Below are 22,731 nucleotides of genomic sequence, written 5' to 3'. Positions count from 1 at the left end.
TTGTATATTAGAGAAGGATGCTCTAATTCCCAATCTTGTGGAGACTAAAGAAGATGTGAGTGAGATATGGAGTATGTACTTTGATGGATCAAGGAGTAAGAATGGATCAGGGGCTGGTGTGATGTTGATTTCTCTTGCACAAGTAAGGTACTACTTCTCCTTTAGGCTCTAGTTCAGTTGCACTAATAATGTGGCCGAGTATGAATCCTTGATTCAGCGTCTCCTACTTGCTCAGAAAAGAGGAATTCAAGCTTTAAGTGTATATGGAGATAGTGAGTTGGTGGTTAATCAAGTGAGAAATCAGAATATCACCAAAAACGGTTTGCTCAAGTCTTATAAACATAGGGTATGGGATTTTCTTGAGGGTTTTGATGCATTTAATATTCAAAGCATCCCTAGAAAAGAAAACAGATATGCTGATAGACTTGCGGCAATAGGTGCATCTCATGATGTGCCAGGGAATCTTGAGGAGAAGAAGAAGCAACAAATCAAAATGGTAGTAAGGCTTGCCATCCCTGACAACAACATCCATTGGCAAGTGTTTGAATCTGATGAACAAATTGTAAGCTTCTTGCAGAATGAAGCAGAATTTTCAGATAGAAACCAGTCGAGACTGCAGGATCAGTATGGTGATCAAATCATTAATCTCAGTTCCAACAAATTTCTTAAGGGTCTCATTACCTTAGAGAGTGTTTTCAATCCTGATGACCAAGCAATAGGCAGGGCCATGAACCTAGCTGCTGACAAAGACAATCACACCCCAGTCACGGTTGCTAATGGAAAATCCTTAAACATGGGTAAGGTATGTTCGGAGATTGAGCAAGAAAATTTTATTCATCTATGTCAAGAATTTAATGATGTATTTGCTTGGACGTATGATGATTTAAAAGGTTTTGACCCAAGGTTGTTTTAGCATACCATAGATTTAATTGATAATGTCAAACTAGTAAGAGAAAAACAGAGGCCAGCGAATCCCAAAATTGAACCCTTAATGAGAAAAGAGCTATCCAAATACTCATGGGTAGCAAACCTTGTCCCTGTTAGGAAGAAGAATGGAGAAATTAGATTGTGTGTGGACTTTAAGGACCTTAAAAAAGCTTCCCTTAAAGATCACCATCCTCTCCCTTCCATGGAGCAGATTTTGTCCAAGGTCAGTAGTTCAAAGAGGTTTTCATTTCTTGATGGATTTTCTGGCTACAATCAAGTGCTGGTCAAAGAGTCTAATAGGAACAAGACTGCATTTACCACCAAATGGGGTACCTATGCTTATTGTAAGATGCCATTTGGGCTAACCAATGTAGGTGCTACATTTTAGAAGGCAATGGAGATGGCCTTCAAAAACATGATTGAAAAGTTTGTATTAGTTTACCTTGATGATATCACAGTGTATTCAAAGAATGTAGAAGATCATTTTGATGATTTGAGACAGGTGTTCTTAAGGTGTAGAGAGTTTGGGGTACCCCTTAACCCAGGCAAGTGTGTCTTTGCTACCAATCAAGGAAAATTATTAGGACACATTGTATCTGAGGATGGTTTAACCATTGATCCAGAAAGAACAAAAGCAATACTTGCTCTCCCTCTTCCTAAACATAAGAAAGGGTTGCAAAGTTTCCTTGGTAGGATAAATTTTGTGAGAAGATTTATCCTTGATCTTGCTACCATGGTAAAACCCCTTACGGCTATGCTAAAGAAAAATATGGTCTTTGCATGGACCAAGGAAGGAAAGGAAAGTTTTGAAGATATCAAGGTAGCCATAGCCTTAGCCCCTACTCTCATTAATCCAAATTTTGAAAAGGATTTCATCCTTTATACCCTAGGTGGTGAGTCAAGCATTTCCGCTGTCTTGACTCAAACGACAAAGATGAAGAGCAGCCCATAGCCTTCTTTAGTGAAGGGCTTAAAGAGTATGAAGACAAATACAACTATGTAGAGAAGCAAGCCCTTGCAGTCATCAGAGCTTTAAAGAAATTTAGACACCTCCTGTTTCATAATAAAATTCATTTGTTAGTACCCTATGCAAGTGTGAAGGATTTCCTTTTGAGCAAAGATATTAGTGAGAAGAGAGCTGGTTGGATTACTAAAGTAATGGAATATGATGTTGACATCCAGATCACCAAGTTGGTAAGGGGGAGGGGGTTGTGTAAACAGATGATATCATATCAAGAACCGGATGAGGAAGTCGCTATGATACTAACAGAACAACAAGAGACGAGAAATGATGACCCAAGGAATTGGATGGATGATATGAAGAATTTCTTATTAGGCAATGGATATCCTTAAGGATTAGATAGAACTAAAAGGAGACAGTATAGATTACAGTCAATTCCTTATGCCATAGTTGGTGGTATCCTTTTTAGGAAAGATTTTAATGGAGCCGTATTAAGATGCATTGACATAGACCAAGCTGAAAGAATGATCAAAGAGCTTCATGATGGTCCTGATGGTGGTTACTTCTCAGCAAGGACAACTGCAATGAAGATCATGAGGGCTGGTTACTATTGGCCATCCCTGTTCTATAATTGTCATAGGTATGTGAGGAAGTGTGAAAAATGTGCCTTCTTCTCTGGTAAGCAAAGGCTTGCAGCTCTTCCTCTTCATCCCATTCAAGTGGACCAGCCTTTTGCTCAATGGGGATTGGATTTCATAGGCTCTATCAATCCTTCTTCTAGTTCTGGTCACAAATGGATTTTAGCTGCTATAGATTACTTTACCAGATGGACAGAGGCAGTTGCATTGAAGGACGCCACAAAATCTTCAGTTGTTGAGTTCCTTGACGGAATTGTGACTAGGTTTGGTGCCCCTTCAACCATTATTTTAGATAATGCAAAATCTTTTGTAGGAGCTTAGATTTGTGCATTGGCAGTTGACCATAATATCTACTTGAACACATCCTCAAACTACTATCCTTAGGGCAATGGTTTGGCTGAGTCATCCAACAAAAACCTAATTAGGATTATGAAAAGAACTATAGATGATAACCAGAAGTGTTGGCATCAAAAGTTGAGGACTGCACTATGGGCTGACAGAATAACACCTAAGAGGTCAATAGGAAATTCACCATTTATGTTGGTATATGGCAGAGAAGCAAGGCTTTCAATTTCATTAGAATTCCCATCCCTAGAACTAGCTCATTAGCTGGAGCTAATTGAAGATGATGCCATGACAGTGAGAATAGCAGAGCTGATGGAGCTGGAGGAGAAAAGAAGTCAGGCCATGCAAACCCTAGAAACACATCAGTAGTAGGTGAAAGGGAGCTTTGACAAGAAGGCTAGGGTCAAAACCTTTAGCGAAGGTGATTTGGTTTTGAAATGGGGATGCAAACAGGGCAAAACCAGGGAGACACTCAAAATTTGATGCATTATGGAGTGGTCCCTATGTGATTGTCAGTTTTAAGCAGGCTAATGCTTTTCAATTAAGCAAGCCTGGTGATGAAGTTTTGCCTAGCCCAATCAATGGGATCTATCTCAAACCATGTTTCTGATAGGGGTTGAGGTTTCATGTACATAGATAGCTTAGTTTTCTTCTTGTTGGTTTCTTGCTTTCCAAGAAGTGCACGAGCACGTGTTTTGCTGAGGTTGTGGAGTTGCAGAGACAGGGTTTTCTAGTGTTCTCCCGTAGAGGTAGGGTTAGGGTTTCACAGTGCACTGATCCACAGTTTTTATGACTCTATAGCCCAATGGATGCATAAGGTCACTGGTTATACACATAGTTGGCTTGCGTCCCCTCTGAGTCGCTAGAAATGTTTTCATTTTTTGCCTCCAAAAATTTGAATTCGAATGCCTAAGCCCACCCAACGGTCATCTTCCATATTTAAGTATTATTTAAATGGCATGGAAATATCGAAAAATAAAACATTTAAAACTTTATGGTATTTCTTTTCTTTCCTATTTTGTTTCTACTTACCCACAACTTTCCGCGCTGTCAGATCTTTGGTGATCTACGGTGGGCGCTTTCCCGCATTCTCCAGATGAACTACCTTTACATAATGCGAGGAAGCCCCTTTGCGACGCGTGGTAGGTGAGACAAACGTTCTGTGTGGGCCGTAGAAGGGAAGCAAGGTGGTAGAGTTGAGTTGGCAGTTTGATTGGCGCCCGCTTTTCCGCATCTTGTCTTTTGTCAGACTTCCTGACAATGCCGGCAAGCGCCTTGGTGACACATGTCCTAATGACCTCATAGAGGATATTTACACGGGTTCAGAGGGCACGTGTTATGAGCATCGTCAGATCTCCCAAGATCAATGGTTGGGGCATGCCCGCAATATGAAGATGCAGGGATGTTAAGGAATGCGGGCAAGTGCCCTGCTGCCGTATGTCTTTGTGGGGTTAGGTTGATTTCGTATGCCGCAGGGTGATGCCAGATGAGCCAGGTCAAGCTGAGTCAGATGCTAAGTGGTTCGTGGGCCTAGAAACTTTAAGGGGGCAAGTGCAGTATGATAAGATCTTTCACGATCGTTGATCTCATGGAGATTAACGATCGACGCTTTCCCGCATTTTGGAGTTATGAGGAAATTAAACAATGCGGGAAAGCGCTTGGAGGACACGTGTCCTAGCAGGCTTGGCTAAGGAAATAAATAGAAAGGTAGCGCAGTGAGGGCCGACAGTTATGAGACCATCGCGGTCAGGGTTTTGAGGAGGTGGCATAGTTAGTTGGTCAGCCGCGTGGAGAGTTTGCGGGGTGGCAAAACGAAATGAAATCATTGGTCCACGTGGCTCATCTTGATGACAGGATTCGGTTGACTTTTTGACTTTGCTGACCGATGAGCCAGAAGCCAGGCGAATCGAGTTTTCTTACACAATCTGATCTTCATGATAAATTCCAACCACTCCTGAGTGAATGCTGCACTTGGTAAATGAAGGAGAACACTCCACCACCTCTGATCCTATCCATCTACTTGGTCAGAATGGTTTAATGGCGTCGTTTCTGTCAGGGTCCTGCTTTAACAAAATATCAGATTTCATGGTATTTGAATCCGTGCCTAGATTAGATTTTCTATAGAGACTTAATGGCAGTGGTTGTGGAGTAACTTCAGTTAGAGGACATCTCAGATATGCCTGAACTAGAGGGGCAATTTTTGTAGATTTTGTTCTGGTCGACTCTTCTCTATTTCTCTGATATTGCTCTGCAACTTCAATGTAAATTCCCTTTGCCTCTGAACTGTATGACATTCTACCTTATCTCCTTCAGCTATTGATGTAATGTGCAAGAACTATTTGCCTCTCATTGGTGTATTGTAGAGATTTGCAATCGTGCATGACTGTATCTCTTTTGGCCTATGAATGGTATATAAGTGAATCCCCTCTTTGTTTGTGTCATTCATTTGGGTTTTTTGATCTGCATGTGATTGTTAGATTAAAGCAAGTCTGGATGTGTATATCTTTTAGTGTCATGATGGTTCAATAGTGCATATATGGGCAGAGATTGGTTTGAACACTCTATTTTGGTGCATCACCCCCTTAGGTTAGAGCAGGTAGATTTGTTTCTATGCATTCCTTCTCCTTTTTCCTCTCCAAGAGTAGTTAGGTGCACCCTGATAATAAAGGAAGCCCGCCTTCTCCGGAGACTCAACCTCACAGTTCAAGTCCCACAACTTGGAGGTTGTTTCCATGTTTCACAATGTTGTCCTTAGTTAAAAACTTTGGACAAGGGTGCAAACTTTTTTGACAACAGGAACCAAGCTAAATATTAGGGCCGCTTACCATCTAGAAATCAATGGTAAATAAGGTTTTAGAAGATCTCCTAAGAGTGTACTGTATGGATCAACAATACCAATGGGAAATGTATCTTCCCTTAGTAGAATTTTCCTATAATAACTCCTATCAATCCACTATCAAGATGGCACCCTTTGAGGCTCTATGTGGTCGTAAATGCAGAACTCCTATAAGTTGGAACTGAATTGAGGACATAATTATCATTGGGCTAGAAATGCTATTAGAGATGGAAGAACAGGTAGTTCAGATCCGTCAGAGACTGAAAGAGGCCAATGATAGATATAAGAGTTATACATATGCTAAAACAATACCTAGAGAGTTCTTGGTGGGGGAAAAGGTTCTATTAAAGGTAAAACCACAAAAGAGTACTATAAAGTTTGGAAAGAATGCTAAGCTGGCCCTGAGATATGTGGGACCCTTGAGGTGTTAGAAGTTGTAAACTTGGTGGCCTACAAGATTGCACTACCTCCAGTCCTTGCCAGGATGCGTGATGTATTCCATGTATTATTTCTTAAAAAGTATATCACCAATCACGAGCATGTAGTTGATTGGAATCTTTTGCAAGTACGAGACCTAGGGGTGGTGGAAATAGAGCTGCTCAAAATACTCAAGGTGCGTAAGCTCCGCTTACAAAATCAAGATGTAACATAGTGCAAGGTTTAGTGGGACTAGTATACTGAGGAAGATGCTACCTGGGAAGATTGTGATGAGATCTTCCAAAAATTTCTCCATATCTTCTCTAGGATTGAAACATAAAATTTTGTTGCCTATCGAAAAAAAAACTATGCTTTGTTTACTTAAATAGAATTTTGTTTTGTTCATCTAGGACGATGGAACACAAGGGGGAGGGTGTGTTACATCCCAAATTTTTGATCTTTTAAAAGAATTTTATAGCTATTGTAATGGTTAGTTAAAAATTGTCGGATGTCATGATCTTGTGATATGGAAGTTATGGTTAACCGATTTGATTCATGTGAAGATGACTTGTTAGTTGTTTATTGTGATTTAAACTAAAAATGAATGCTTATATTTTAAGATAAATGTTAGTGGTGGTTAGTTGTTGTGACAATAATCAGTTATTGTGTTTTCTTGATATTTTGATTTAAAATGGAGGAACATGTTATTGTTGTGGAAATATGCATTTTGGGTTTAGGAGCAGATGGATGAGGGAAGCATTACTAAACAGGATTTAAGGAATGGGGCACCAATTTAGTCCATCGTCAGATCATCAAGTTTAGGTTCTAACTATCTTGGTGTAGGATTTAACGGCTAGGCAACATGGTACACCTTAGACAATCATGAGCACCCCGGTCGATTCCTAAAACAAGAGAAATATTAAACATTTAATAACATAAGAGAAACTATTACCTTCTTTTATTTTGAGACCATGGAGCGGTTTTCATATGTAACTATATATATCTAATATCTACGATTTGCACTTACATGTATACATACATATATGTGTGCATGCACGATCATTATATTGATAAAATAAATTATACGTGCTCTCATAATTACACACGCATATATATATGTGTGTGTGTGTGTGTACGTACAATTATAGGTAATGTCAATAGCATGATGTCACTATATATATATTTGTTATATAAACTTAACAATATAATCTTTAAGTCTTTTTTTTTTTTTCGCTCCATGATGATGAGAAAATGCCACCTTTCATATCAACCTTTATTCTTTTTAAATTTTAAAAATGTTTGGAGAAGCTCTTGTCATTGAAGTTGGTCTTGCTCGACTCCGTTGTAACCAATGAAGCATGCAGGGGATTTAATTCACATTTTGCGGCTGAAGAGAAAGCTCTTGGTGATGCCTTTTATTCTTGCATATGTCTCTGTAAACTTAGTAGCAAGTGATCATCCTTTAGACTGACTCTTTTCGGAGACAATATCATTCTCATTACATATCACGATACCGCAACAGTAGTATTGTTGTATCACTCAGACATTACCAGTAGTATTAGAAGCTCTTTCACGTGTTGATATTGCATTGTCAAACCCGACAACTGATCAAACTCGACAACTGATCTTCACCATCATATTTTTAGGTCATGAAAATCATTACTTAAGTTTCCTTCCATATTCATTTATGCTTGTCTTTTTCGAATGATCCTTTTTGACCTTCCATTACGGAAATGAGTGAATGAATGTTATGGTAATTCATATCCACGATCATGGATGAGCATATTATCAGTAACCAAGACTCATTTTGAATACACAACAATTGTTTCCATGTTTTTTTTTTTTTTTTAATCCATGCATATCGGGTGCTAGTATAGACCCACACAATCGAGCTAGGAATGAACTCCATTTTTGTCATTAAACATCCACTTGTAAAATGCATAATTATATACGATTTATATAGAGAAGGTTCCTTTATTTTTCATGTGGCATAAGTTTGATTTATGAGGAGGTATTATCCATATATCGACTGAGATAGAATCAGATTGGTGTTGATAAATTTCTTATTGTTAAAACTGAATGCATATACCAGAAAATCTCCCAGGATGCACCCAAGACCAACAGAGTCAACATAAATGGATGAAGAGGAGAGGTATCCCTACAAGAATAAATTGAATGTTAGTAACTGAAGTAAATGAACACTTAAAACTTTTAAACCAAGTCAGCTCATGGATTGTCCAAAGTATATTCCGTTGTCAAGTCGAGCGGTGGTGATCAGGCTATTGTTTGGTTCATCTAAATCCCTGGCAAAGGTAGATTAGAGGCTGGTTTGTTGCAATTGATCACTAGAGGTCTGGGTGCTAGGTGACAGAGGGGAGGTTGATGGAGGAACTCCACAACCTTGTTTGCTGCTTAGCCGACACTCTAACATTGGAATGCTTGGGTGGCAGGACTAAGGTGCCCTGAGCCTAACCCTGGGGTAGGGAGGGCCTTTCTTGTATGAGATTGTGTGGGGATATGATGAGGTCCGTGGTTGGGAGGTTAAGTCTATGTCAATGCTTCTTCTTTTCACCAGATGCCGAGGCTCGCACAACATATTGATAGTTATTTGGATGCATGTATGAATTATTAATCTTTTGCTTGTACATACTTTACATGTTACTTTGAAATGCATAATTGTATATATGGTTTCTTATTAAGTTTCTTTCAAGTGTAATTATGGAAGTTGGTAATGGAAGTTTTATTAGTTTCTTTCATACAAATTTGATATAGGCATTGCTTAATTTCTGATTACTTATTCTTGTATATTAAATTCAGTTGATAGTTTCCTTTCTATATGAAGTAACGGATTACAACTACCTTATGTCATTTTGTTATGAAAGTCATTTATAATCTTAGAATATGTTCTCTAATTTCAGCTTAGTGAAATGGTATGCAACAAATATAGTCATTCAAAGAAAAGGAGGTAGATGAACTTTGTCTTCAGCTAAGTATGGCACGTTACTCCTTACACCTAGCTGAAAACCAGACTTCTATTGCAGCCATTCACAAGGAAGGTGAATTTAAAGATAGAACTATAGAGGTGGCACAAATTGTTGAAGGAATCAATACCTTATGTGTGCATGGAATCCAGAACAATGCTTCCACCAGTCCCCATCCTAATGTTGCACATTTTGCAATTGAAGACGATAAGGGCCAGCAAGAAGTCAAATACATAAGTTCTGATTTTTACAACAGCGTGAACATGATCTCACCATATCACGAGGTAGAAGATGAATTAGGTGACTATACTTCGAAAATTATGTGTGGAGGGTGATCATTTCATTGATGGAGCTGTTGATTTAGTGATGATACTTATGATGAAGCAGATAACTCAGAGTTATCCTTAGTGTGCTCTGAGAGTTTTTACAGCTTACCTAGAGATTATCACCAAGTTCTTATGATATTTGGTAGCTTCCTTCTTATTGATTGGTGATTTTATCTTTTACATACTCCAATTATCAATGACTGTCCTACTTGGATTATTAGTACATTTTCAGATTTGACTTGGCCTACAGGGGTTAGTGAGTTGCATGTAGATGAGTGGGACAGCACACATTGTGATATACTCTGTATGAGATGTTTACCTTTCTAGTTCAATGACATTTTGATGATAGTGTTGACATTCTTGATGCTGATTTGAAGTATGGCAGTTATATCTTGAAGCATGATGAGTTGGTTTCCTTGCATCTAAGCATCGTGTTTGGCTCCTACTTGTTCAACTGGCTGATTTAGAGGTTGATGATTCACTGGTTATCTATCTCTACACTTAGGATTGCACTGATGGTTTGCTTTGAGATCTGGGAGTTGACAGGGTGTACGGTTTGCATTATGTGGACAATATTGAGTTGCTTCACTATTTGAGACTTCACGCAGATGTGTTCAGAGTAACGCAACAGGCAGAAGCCACAGTATCTTTTAAAAGGACATGGGTTCTAGGGATCATAGTGATAGATGAGTTGCATCCTTATTGTTGGTTCTGCAGTCTTGATTACATAATTAATAGTATGAACTATGGAGCAGCTTGCAGGTGGACATGGGACCCTGGTATTGGATTATTGACTCATGATTGCTTGAGGGCAAGCAATCTCAAGGAGGGAGGATTGTAATGTTCCCTTTTTGGGACATTAGGAAATTTAAAGACAGTCATATAATATTAAAATTGACTATGGGAGCATAAATTTTAATATTATAAAGTGGGGTAAAAGTGACAAGGAGGGATAAGACGAAAAGACAGGAGAGCAGTCAAAGAGTCACAACTTTGAGGATTAAAGGAGAAAGCCTCATTCATTTGTATATGTTTGGATATTGATTTGGTTTGGGATTTCTCTTGGAGAAATTAAGGAAGCTTCAACTTCTATTTAGGATCCAAAGACGCAAACCCTCAGGTCCTCTTTGGTGGATTGGTCATAGCTCCAATTCATTAGCTGTGGTGAATTTATGACGGAGTTCACAATTGCATTACAAGTTCTTTCTTAGTTTTCCAATTTGATTGTAATACTGTGTTTAAGATTGGATTTTGATATCTGGTTGTATAATGCAATAACATGCATTTTTGAAGAATTTATATGAGCAATTACTGGTTAATTTTGTTGGGTTTCATTGTATATTTTATCTGTTATATTCTGAAAATAATTTGAGGAAAATTGGAGATAATATCCCACTAGGATATTACATTCACTGCCTAGTTTTCTGCAAAAACATAATTCCAAATCGTGTGTTCAAAATGAAGTCCTTCCCTTTTTGCTTCACTATGCCCCTTGAGACTACTCTTGCCAACCCATACAGAAATGTTACAAAAGGCTACACATGCGTCTGCCATTACCAAAGAATCTTCAGATTGTTGGTGGAGTGGGTTACGGTGTTGGTAACTACCTCCTAGTCCGCAAGTTCGAGAGTAAGTCAACACAGTTGGTAATTTAAACTAGCCACCTCAAATTGGAATGTGTCGGGCCACCCATGCTGAGGAAGGATCAAACATTACGTTTACACAACCAACATCCACATCATCCCCTCAAACTCACTTTAGCCTATCGAGATGCGAGTAATAGGTTAAGTGTTGGCAGATGCTGATTAACTTAGGGTGTGCGATATGACAGTCCTCCCTTCCTAGGGTTGCTTGCCCTCAAGCAATTGCAGTGTTTGGGTGTTGTATAATGTGCTCACTTTTCCATGTTGCATTCTTTATGAGTAGATATTTCCAACATACCAAATACTCCCTGGTAGATTCGTTCCTCAGATTTCTTTCCTTAATCTCCATCACTTCAGCATGAACCTACTATTAATTCCCTTCCTCATCCAGTGAGGTTAATCTTGGAGAACTCATGGTATGCAAGCCAAGGGCCTTCTTGAGAATGAGGCATGAAAAACATTATGAATCTTGTTGTCATCTGGTAGCTCCAACTTATAGGCAACCTCTTCAATCCTCCTTAACACCTTATATGGCCTATAAAATCTAGGCATGAGCTTTTCTATATTTCTCTTTTTCAACAAACTTTGTCTGTAACGCTAATGACGTAGGAACAACATATCTCTAACCTAAAAGACCTCTCAGTCCTTTGTCGATCAACATATATCTTTAGCTGATTCTGGGCTTGGTGCATGTTCTCCCTAAGAGCTATGAGGATATTTTGTTATTCCTGAAAGTAGTCCTTTGCCAATGAAGTCCTGCTATTGGCCAAGGCCAAGTCCATGAAAGATAATGCATTGTAAAAATATAATGCTCTAAATGGAGATATGTCAATAGATATGTGGTAAGTCAAGTTGTAGCAATACTCCTTCAAATATAGCCACTTTACCCAATCTTGCTGCTATCTTGAAATGTAGTTACAAAGGTATCCTTCTATCCACTTATTTACTATCTTTGTCTACCCATCTGTTTGAGGGTGGTAAGTGGTGCTAGGGGTTAGTTGTGTCCCAGCTAGTCTAAATAGCTCTTACCAAAATATGCTGAGAAACTTGTTGTCCCTGTCATTGACAACGGTCTTAGGTAGATCGTGCAACCTAAAATCCTTTAAAGAAAAAAACTCCTGCCTGAGAGGTTGTCCAATTAGCTGCCACAACAAAAAAGTGAGTGTATTTTGCCAACTAGTCAATCACCACAAATATGGTGTCCTTACCCTGTACCTTTGGAAGCCCTAATGAAGTCCATGGATATACTCTCCCATTTATGCTTAGGAATCAGTAAGGGATGTAGTAAACCAACAAGATATACATGCTCTGACTTGGTTTGTTGACAAGTCAAACACACTCTAACATGCTAAAGGATGTCATCCTTGAGGCGTTTCCAAGAAAACCCCTCTCTGATATACATGTATGTCTTAAAGTACTCAGAATAACCATCTATCGGATTATTATGTATCGCTAGCAAAATCTGACCCTCAATTTTGGATTTAGGAGCTAGATAAATCTTGTTTTTGTAGTAGATTACACCATCAATGACCTTGTACCTATCAGCATGCATCTACCCATCCATAAGCTTACATGCAAAGGTGTTCTTGGAATACTCAACTGAAAATCGAGACTCCCAATCAATTGAAATCTTTGACATAGCACAGTACACAACACTCACTGAACTCTTGGAAAAGTGCATCATCTACTATATTAATCTTCCCCTTGACATATTCAATGTCAAAGTCATAAGCTTGCATATTGCTGATTCACCTTTGTTGCCTCTTATTTAGTTCCTTCTATGCCAAGAAGAAATGCAAACTGTTATGATCCGTCCTCACCACAAATTATCCACCCACCAAATATTGTATGAACTTAGCTAGAGCATGCATGATGGCTATCATCTCCTTCTCGTAGGTGGAATATAGCCTCTCATGAGCTTTTAGCTTCATGCTCTCATAAGCGATAGGGTGTCTCCCCAAAGGCATTACACTCCAAAAGAAACAACCTAGTGAAATTTGGTAATGCTAAGACCAAACACTACTCATCACTTGCTTGACCTTATCAATATCACCTCCATATCTTTTGACAACCTAAAAGCCCCCCTTTTGCGCAAGATCAGTAAGTGGGGATGCAAGTTGAGAAAACCCCTTTACGAATCTCGTATAGTAAAGAACATCTCCTAAGGAATCCTCTCAAATCTGAAACGTTTCTTGATGGCAGCCAATCCAGTATAGCTTGTATCTTTTCTTGATGGACCTTGACCTCATTAGCCCCAATATAAGATCTCTGTCGAACCAATCTCGCACTTGGATTATTTTGCAAACAATGGATTCTGCTCCATTATGCTCAAGACCTCATCCAAATGCTGTAAGTGTTCCTCCCATGTCCTGCTGAATATCAAAATGTCATCAAAGAATACCAACATGAACTTATGCAATTGCTTATTAAATATTTTGTTCATACATGACTAGAATGTAGCAGGTGCGCTAGTGCATCTAAAGGGCATCACCTAAAACTTAGTGCTCGTAGTGGCATCTAAAAAGTTGTCTTATGCACAATTTCCTTACGCACCCGAATCTGATGGTATCCTGAACGAAGATCAATTTTTGAAAAGTAGAGGGCCCCATGTAACTCATCCAATAACTCATCCATGTGAGTAATTGGATAGCTATTCTTGATAGTCCTCTTATTTAGAGCCCAGTAATAAATGTACATCTGCAGAGTCCCATATTTCTTTTTGACCAAAACCATTGATGAAGCATATGGGCTTGAACATGGTCTAGTGTATCCCATGTTTTGTAATTCCTTGATGGTCCTCTCAATCTCCTCATTATAATGTCTAGGGTGATGATAAGGTGTAGTAATGACTGGCTTCACACCCTCTTCCAACTTTGTTGCATGCTCAAACCCATGGTTAGGAGGTATGCCCAAGGGAATATCACCAAAAACACCCTTGTGCTAATCTAGCACTAACTGAATATCAACGTGATGATGTTGCTGTCCCAAAGCTGAAATGGGTTTAGTGGAGTCAAAGCAATGTACCACCCATTTGTATCATCATGTCTCAATATGGACTCCATCCTATGAGCTGAGATGATCCTGGGACCTCTGTCAGTCATGGCTCTAAGAATGACCTACTGGTCTCCTCTTGTAAATTCAATCTGCTTTTGGTCATGATCAGTAGTATACCTGCCAAGAGTTTTTAACCATTGTAGACCCAAAATAGCATCCATCCCACATTACTCAATCACAAAAAAATCTGCAGTCAATGTTAACTTCCTAGCTGAATATCAAGCTATAGAACCATCCCAAAGCAATTAAGTAGATCTCCACCAGCAATCGTAACATCAAAACTAGGAACTGTGTTCACCTGTAACTTCCTTTTTGTTGTTATGGAGGCACAAATGAAACTATGTGTAGGTCTTGTATCCACTAAGAAAACCATGCTGCCCTTTTACTACTTCCTTCAAGTGGATAAGACTGCCTGTAGGAGGCTGGCAACTATAGGAGCCTGATTTGAAACTTGTCCCTCAACTATCTCCACTTGGGGCTGCTCGTGATTGCTTTCATCATATTTTCACCTTCATTTTCATCATCTGAAACCATCTCAATATAATGTATTTTACCTTTTCTAAGGTATCTATGATCCCGGGTCCAAGGTTCTTTGCATGTGAAGCACAACTTTTTCTTTCTTCGTTCGTTCTTGGACTCAACAACTGATTTAGGCAGAGTGGCCTTATTCTGATTTGAAGATTTTAGATTGGTCTTTGATCCAATGAAAGGCTTTTTAGGGGGCTGAACTTTTGATGATGAACTATTTAAATCAAGTGCCATCTTGATTTCATTTTGGAGAGTATTGGGTTTCAACACTTTAACAAACCCTTTGAATCTCTCACTGAATCCCTGCACAAACAATGTCAACTTCCTATATTCAAACATATTAGGAACCATAGTAGATATCCGTTGGATAAGTGTCCAAAGCTCCACTATGCTTAAGATGGGGTAACTCTCTATAGCAAAATTCTATTCTCTACTTGTCAAATGTAGCCGTCAAATCTAGTTATCAACTTGCTGCTAAACTCCGTGTATGAGTTAATCATGCCATGATCTTTACTGACAATGCCGTGATGCCACCAATCATCAGTTGTCCTGTCCAAATGCATAGTAGAAAACTTAATTGCCTTAGTTTCAGTCATGGGTTTTACTGTGAGAAATGTATCCATCTTATGTATCTAGGTCCCAGCTGCAGTTTTCCTGCTGCCAACAAATATGGTGAAGGTTAATTTGTTCATAGCATGCTTCATGTCCTTGTTTGAGCCTCTAAGCCTTCTGTCCTGCCTAGTCCTTACCATCTCTCTTTGCTGTCCCATATACTAAACAAAGCTCAAATCTGCTTTAACATTATCAGTGAATAGATTCTACTCAACTTGCATAGCCATAACATTTTCTAGAATAGCCACCACTGCTCCTGCAATCCATCAAAAACATGGTTCTATCCTTCTCTGAGGGCTCTCAATGTTTCCCTAGCCCCACTATCTGCTTCCTTTCCTTGAGTATTGGGTTTCAACACTTTAACAAACGCTTGAGTCTCTCACCCAATCTCAGACATGTTAGGAACCATAGTAGATATTTACTAGAACTCATCAATATAAGTGTCCAAAACTCCACTATGCTTAAGTTGGGCTAACTCTCTATAGCAAAATTCTTTGTCTTTCTTGTCAAATCTAGTTATCAACTTGCTGTTAAACTCCTTGTATGAGTAAACATGCCATGATCTTGAGTGACAAGGTCGTGATGCTACCAATCATAAGTTGTCGTGTCCAAATGCATAGTAGCAAACTTAATTGCCTTAGTTTCAGTCATGGGTTTTACTGTGAGAAATGTATCCAACTTATGTATCTAGGCCCTAGCTGCAGTTTTCCCGTTGCTATCAAATACGGGTAAGGTTAATTTGTTCATAGCATGCTTCAAGTCCATGTTTGAGCCTCTAAGCCTTTTGTCATGCCTAGCCCTTAACATCTCTTTTTGCTGTCCCATATACTGAACAAAGCTCATATCTGCTTTAACATTATCAGGGAATAGATTCTACTGAGCTTGCATAGCCATAACATTTTCTAGAATAGTCACCGCTGCTCCTACATTAGCCATCTCAACTTCCTCACTATTTTCAGCGATTATGGGATTCAATGGCCTATTTGTGGTATGAGTGGGTGTTCTAACACCTCATGGTGTTCCAATTGCATTATCACCCTCACGATGATGACTTTGGGGTCTTCTTGGCACAATATTTAACTGCTATATTTCCTCCAAGAGCTGTTGTAATCCATCAACAACATGGTTCTATCCTTCCCAGATGGCTCTCAATGTTTCCCTAGCATCTCTATCTGCTTCCTTTTCCTGATTTGAAATCATCCCAGTAGTTGAATGAACTCCCACAATCTCTGATATTGTCCTGCCTTTTGATATCATTGGGGGTCTCCAAACTCTTCGTGGTTCCCTATTATACTGATGCATTAAAAAACAATCACCCACTAGGTAGAAGGTTTGTTGCTTTGAAACCACTGTAGAATCCCTTGACTAATATAGCTAGAAATTCACAAGACAAATTTGTTCAATATGTGCTCTATGGGCTAGGTAGATAAGGGTCCTGATAATGTGACTGTTAACTGTAGTTGCACTGGCTCTAGGGTTACTCATAAACAAGTTAGAACTTACTTTTGCCTCCTTCAAAGAGAGAGGTATATTGCAATTATAAATGAATGTAGTTATGAAACCAAATATCTTTGTCAATAATGGAATGTCTTCTTTTTATTACTGCAAGCACATACACGACAAGCTTACATATGTTGACCCCATAGCAAGGAAATGAAATTTGAAAAGAGTTATACCCATATTCTTGTAAAAATGATTGTACCCAAGGCACTGAAGTTTTGTATATGCAATTCAATAATGTGGAATGCAGTTACTATTAGTAATGCTTAGGATGACACCTAGGAAATCACCTGTCACCTTTAGCAGAGCGTAAGCTATTGACATGATTCTTGTAGCTACACGGTAGGATGCTTGACCTCCAAAACTCTGTCAAAATCACTACCTATCTCTGTCATAGCACACAGAGTCCCAACTCTCAGCATTCAACCCCCAACAGTGCAAACTTCATCCTACAAACATCCAAGATACTACAACCACTTTCGTTCAAACACCAAGGAATGATTCGATAGCAATTCCACTGTTCATGTACTTCACCAAGTTCTGGTTTGAGCTTGGTCTCTAGATTGTTTTGACTGGATGTGCTCAATCTCAGCTGCCTAGTTTTCTGCCAAAAACATAATTCATAATCATGTGTTTTCAAAATGAAGTCCTTCCCTTTTTGCTCCACTTTGCTACTTGAGAATGCTCTCGCCAACCCATGCATATATGTTACAAAAGGCTACACATGCGTTTGCCATTACCAAAGGCTACACATGCGTTCGCTGTTACCAAAGGCTACACATGCGTCTGCTATTACCAAGGAATCTTCAGAGCGTTGGCGGAGTGGCTTATGGTGTTGGTAAGTGTGGCCCAGTCTGCAAGCTTGACATAAGCCAACACACTTGGTTATTCAAACTAGCCACCTCAAATTGGAATGTGTCAAAGCTAATATTCGCAAATCACCCATGCTTGAGCAAGGATTATACATTACACACAACCAACCTCCACGTCATCCCTTAAAACTCACTTTAGCCTATCAAGATGGTAGTAATAGGCTAAGTGTTGGCAGATGCTGATTAAGCTAGGGGGACATGTAGAATGAATGGAGCATCAACACTCTTTATATTTGGGTGATGCTCACAGAGGTGAAGCACCAAGACTTCTTGTAAGATCATCCATCCCTGTACTATTCTAGTTCAAGCACGCTTGGCCACAAAGTTTTTCCCAAGTTTAAGCCCACTTTGCCCATTTTCCTCCAAGGTTAACTCCAACAAATGAGGTTGCAAGCTGAGTGAGCTTAACCTTGGAGGAAACTTTATAGTTAAGTGCACTTGAGTTGGAGTAGTATAGATATGGGTAATCTTCCGGGAAGAGTTTTGGGCCTTCACCTCTATGAGAATCACCTAGATGCAATAAGTGCCAAGTGTTCCATTCATTCTCATGAGAGATGTGTTGTTGTGAACTACTACTCATTAAACATGGGTAGAGGTATTTATTAGTACCATGTGTGGATGTTATTGTGCATCATATAACCTTTAAACTTATAAATTGTTTAGCATGTTTTGGTCTAATATGCAATGCCGTTTAGCAGTTTGCATTGTTCTCATCTGGTATTCTTCTTTTTAAAGTTGAATATTTATTTTTGGTGGTGACAACCTAGGTCACCATTAAACAAAATAGGGATGTAGCTGTAGAGTCCTATCCATTATGACAATTTAAGCATTTAAGAAAGTCCTATGGTGTCTCAGTAAAAATATGGTATGTTGTGTCATTCATTTTCTTGAAAATTTCATTGATTCTTATTTTAACAGTTCTGCTTTCAACTAAGTTGTTTTTAAATTTACTGTGCTACTCTTTTAGGTCCCAGGGAGAGTCATATTATTTACAATCAAGAGTAATTTTCATGAAAGAATGCATTGTGAGGAAAAATATCTCAGGTCTGACAACTTAGCTTTATTGACATAGATATCTATTTCTATGAAACTAATGGGTGATTTGCAAATTAAGTTGATTTTAAGTCTGTAAGGGGTAAACGAGGACAAAATACATTTTTATTTTTATTCTGTCGATATCCAGAGGGATCTAGAACTATCTGCAGTGACAGATGTTTACACACAGAATTACAAACAGTTGTATTAAGGTGATAGCGTTTGCTTTGTGTAGGACAACTGATCCATTTAATGCAAATGGTTAGTTTTTCTTTTGATTACATGTCAAACATGTTTTGATTTCCAAAATATTGAGCATGTTCTATTTAGAAGCTCAAAACATATAAACTACAATTCTTGTAATGGAGAGAACATAATCTTTTGGCATAAATGTAATATGATTATGGAATGCTCATGTTCTCTATAGGAGTGCTTAAAAGTGTGATGCATATCATCATATGAAGATTCTTTTTCTATATAGTAGGAAAAGGCTTTGTTTACAAAACATTGGTTGTGTTTCAAGGTCTCAGTCGTAGAAAATACAATTATATGTTTATATGAACATTGGCTTGTTATGATAAAGGTTTATATGAACGTTGGCTTGTTTATATGTTTTGATTTCCAAAATATTGAGCATGTTCCATTTAGAAGCTCAAAACATATAAACTACAATTCTTGTTATGGAGAGAACATGTATGATTATGGAATGCTCATGTTCTCTATAGGAGTGCTTAAAAGTGTGATGCATATCAGCATATGGAGGTTCCTTTTCTATATAGTAGGAAAAGGCTTTGTCTACAAAACATTGGTTGTGTTTCAAGACAATTATATGTTTATATGGACATAGACTTTGTAGCTGTCCTGGTGCTGTCTTTTTGCTGTTTTTTCTTATCTGTTGTGGTAAGGCTTTTTGTCTTAGTTTGCTTAGTTTTTTGGTGCTGATGCACAGTTCCTTGTTGGCTTTCAATGCTTATTGTATTTGATACTATGTAAAAGGTTTTGGGTCCTTCAAAACCTGTTTTTACTTAATCAAAACATTGGTTTGTTATGATAAAGTATGCCTATATGTTTTATGTCCTTGATAGGAACATTAGACTGTGATGCTTATTTCCATGGGCAGCTTCATTTTATTTTTAAAAAACTTATTATATAGTTATTTGTTCTTTTATCCTCATTAATGGTTTTCTTCTAGGAAATTTTGAAATTAATCTCTTCGGGAATGTTGTAGGACGTGAGTAATTTGACAAGCTACATGACAAATACCATGGGGCTAACTCCAGAAGAGAAGCAGCTCTCTATAAGTGGGCGCAATTGGGGGGAAGTTAACCTTGAAGGTTTGGAAATTCTTGCACAATATATTTGCTACATAATACTGAACCTTATTCTGGAAATACAGAATGTTTATCTTCCAGCTTTAGAGCAATATGGTGACTTTAATTGTTTTGCATATAATGTACTGGATACAAATTGGTAGAGCTATTGAAATTTTTGATATTTTCCACAATAAGTTTACAAAATTGGTGATGAATTAGGAAAATGAATACATAGGAGGTTACAAGGTGTCTTTGCTCTTTTCAATGCCTGTAGAGTATTGCTTTGATCTGAGATTTATGTTATCAAAGATAAGAACTATATTTTCTACAATTGGATAAGTTACAGGTGAGCATACCTCTAAATATTAGGATTGAAGTTTTCGGCTCAATACAGTTCAAACAATTATACGCAAAGAGCAAATATTTCAACATTTCTAGACCTGATACCAACTCTGCTACTTTTTCATTCCAGCTACCTGTAACAAGATAACAAAAATAACCATTGTCAGAAATTAATCCAGGACTGAGTGGTGCTCTGAGGACAACACATTGAAACAGATACAATATATTATGAAAAGAAGCACCGGAAATCAGTATGCTTGCACAGAGAGAATACACAAGCAACAAAATAGCATGCTAGAATTGTAAGTACAAAGTTATATTATGCAATATTCAATTGAAGATCTAGGATATTGGATGTATGCTACAAGATGTCTATGCCATTGTTTTCTTCATGACCATTCATGTCTACTTAGAGATTACTTATGATACGTTAATATATAATGTGGAAGATGGAGGTAGCTCATTATAGTTGCAAGAAATGCAAATTCTCAGCTTTTGATGGATATAATATCCTCTGTTTTTTGGTTTTCTGGAATTTATACAGAAATATTTTTCAAGATATTGTCGAGTTTCCAAGATTCTATTGCTTTCTTGTGAATTGCATTGACACATATCATCCAATCTCCTTTTGTTTCAATATTGGTGATGAGTTTTTCTTTTTACAGTTTGAGTTCAGCTAGTAGTTCTTGAATGTCTGCCTCATCTTTCGATCTGTTTTCTCAATTTCTACAAGATTGGCCTTGTGAGTTTTACTATGCTAGCTCAGATAATGCAACCGACTCTAGATGCTCCAAAGTTGTCATGCTAGAGGGTCAAAATTGAATTTCAACCACCCTCTTGAAGGTGGGCACTATTCGATCTTAGCTTGTCCACCTTGAATGAGAGGTTCATCCCACCACCCCCATTAATAGTGGGGTGGGAGTGATTTGCTCATGCTTCACTTCTTTATGATTTCCTTGGCCTATTTCATATATGTTAAAGATCTTTCTATCTTTCTGTCTTGCAATAATTACTTGACTTATTGCAACCTTAACCTTCTTTATTACTTACTCCACTTTCATTATATCTTTTTGAAGATACTTCATTCGTTCCAAGTATGCGAAATTTCCATGGAGGAGTTGAGTATCCACAAACTTGCCCAAGAGGAGCTTCTGTTCTTCTTGACCAGCTTTTAAACAAGTCCAAGATATTATTTGGTATAGCACTCTGCCAACCCAAAACATCAGGAAGCTGAGTCCAACATTTGTTGATTCTTTGTAAACCGTCGGGAGTTCCTTTGAAGGGTATTTAAGCATGACATGTGGGTAGTAGTTGTGATGCGGTTTTGATCATTTCTTTGTATTGCAAGTTCCTGTTGGAGTTCAATATTGTTTGCCATTTCAGAAGTGAAATATCTTCCTTATTTGGCTATTCCGGTTTCGGCGGGATTCAACCCTCACCCTATTTCGTCGATGTATAACTTGGCTCGGATCTGGCAAATCGGAGCACCATCACTATTTGAAAATACAATCTCTGTTTGGTTCCAAATTGATATTTTGTGCGTATTCAATCTTCATTGCCTATTTCATTTGGCAGGCCAAAGGTAATTATAAATCTCTGCATTTATTTGTAACACTTAGACCATACACATTCCTTCCATACGCCATAAACCCCTATCCATTACTCCCTCCAATACCCCGTTCCACATGTCCATAACATCCTCCCACTATACGATCTCCTTACACCTTGGTTGTCATATGGACATCCTTCTCAAGCCATACGACAACCATACCTCCTCACCGTACAAATAGTACAAACAACTCCATCCTTCACCATACGACCACTTTTCATGATGCAGGAGCATCCAGAGGTATAAGGGCAATCCTGTGTCACCCAAAAAAAATGTACTTAGACTTAGTTTCTGTTTCATGTCTTTACATTTTTGGATACCCATTTGGCTCAAATAAAGGTTCCAACTCTCATAGTTCAACTATCAGTGCATTTGAAAATCCCGAAAAAATAGGAGCATGCAATTTGGCCATCATTTTGGTGACCTAGAAGGTGTGACTTGGCCAGATGAATGTGATTGAGATTTAGAGCATTCCAGAAAAAGAATCAGGTCAAAAGGCCCCACGGTTTGAAAGTTATTGCAGTTTTTCGGGTTTTGGAGACCTCCTAAGAATGCTTCAAAGTCAGGTTTGGGGCATTAAATGACCTCAAAAAGGGTCGAAAAATGGGGGACGAGCGAAGCTTGTCCATAGGGCTATAGAGCGCTTCGAGAGCTTTCCGAAAATGTAAACGGTTCGTCAATCGGAGCTACGGTTCAAAAGTTATGCCTCCCGGAAGATCGTATGACCAATACACCTACGTACAATCATCATTTTGTTTGCATTTCATGGTTTCTGAGACTTACTTCCGAGTC

General features: G+C 38.4%; 1 protein-coding gene across 4 annotated transcripts in view; it reads left to right on the top strand.

Moving 5' to 3' along the window:
* The window catches only part of LOC149530314 (FACT complex subunit SSRP1-like), a 259,070-nt gene that overhangs the window by 33,118 nt on the left and 203,221 nt on the right, over window positions 1-22,731 (top strand). For 3 of the 4 annotated variants that reach the window (XM_089808476.1, XM_089808475.1, XM_089808477.1), the window contains exon 3: window positions 19,904-20,009. In XM_089808476.1, coding sequence (XP_089664602.1) covers window positions 19,904-20,009 — 106 coding nt within the window. Of the gene's footprint in view, window positions 1-19,903; window positions 20,010-20,514; window positions 20,633-22,731 lie in introns of those variants that run through there. The other variant, XM_089808478.1, reaches the window with a different exon arrangement.

The sequence above is a fragment of the Cupressus sempervirens genome, chromosome 11 (assembly GCF_028749045.1).
Source record: "Cupressus sempervirens isolate cs-2001-9-10 chromosome 11, ASM2874904v1, whole genome shotgun sequence".
Lineage (NCBI taxonomy): Eukaryota > Viridiplantae > Streptophyta > Pinopsida > Cupressales > Cupressaceae > Cupressus > Cupressus sempervirens.
Note: the sequence above shows the minus strand (reverse complement) of the source record. Positions and strands in the feature narration are given on the sequence as shown.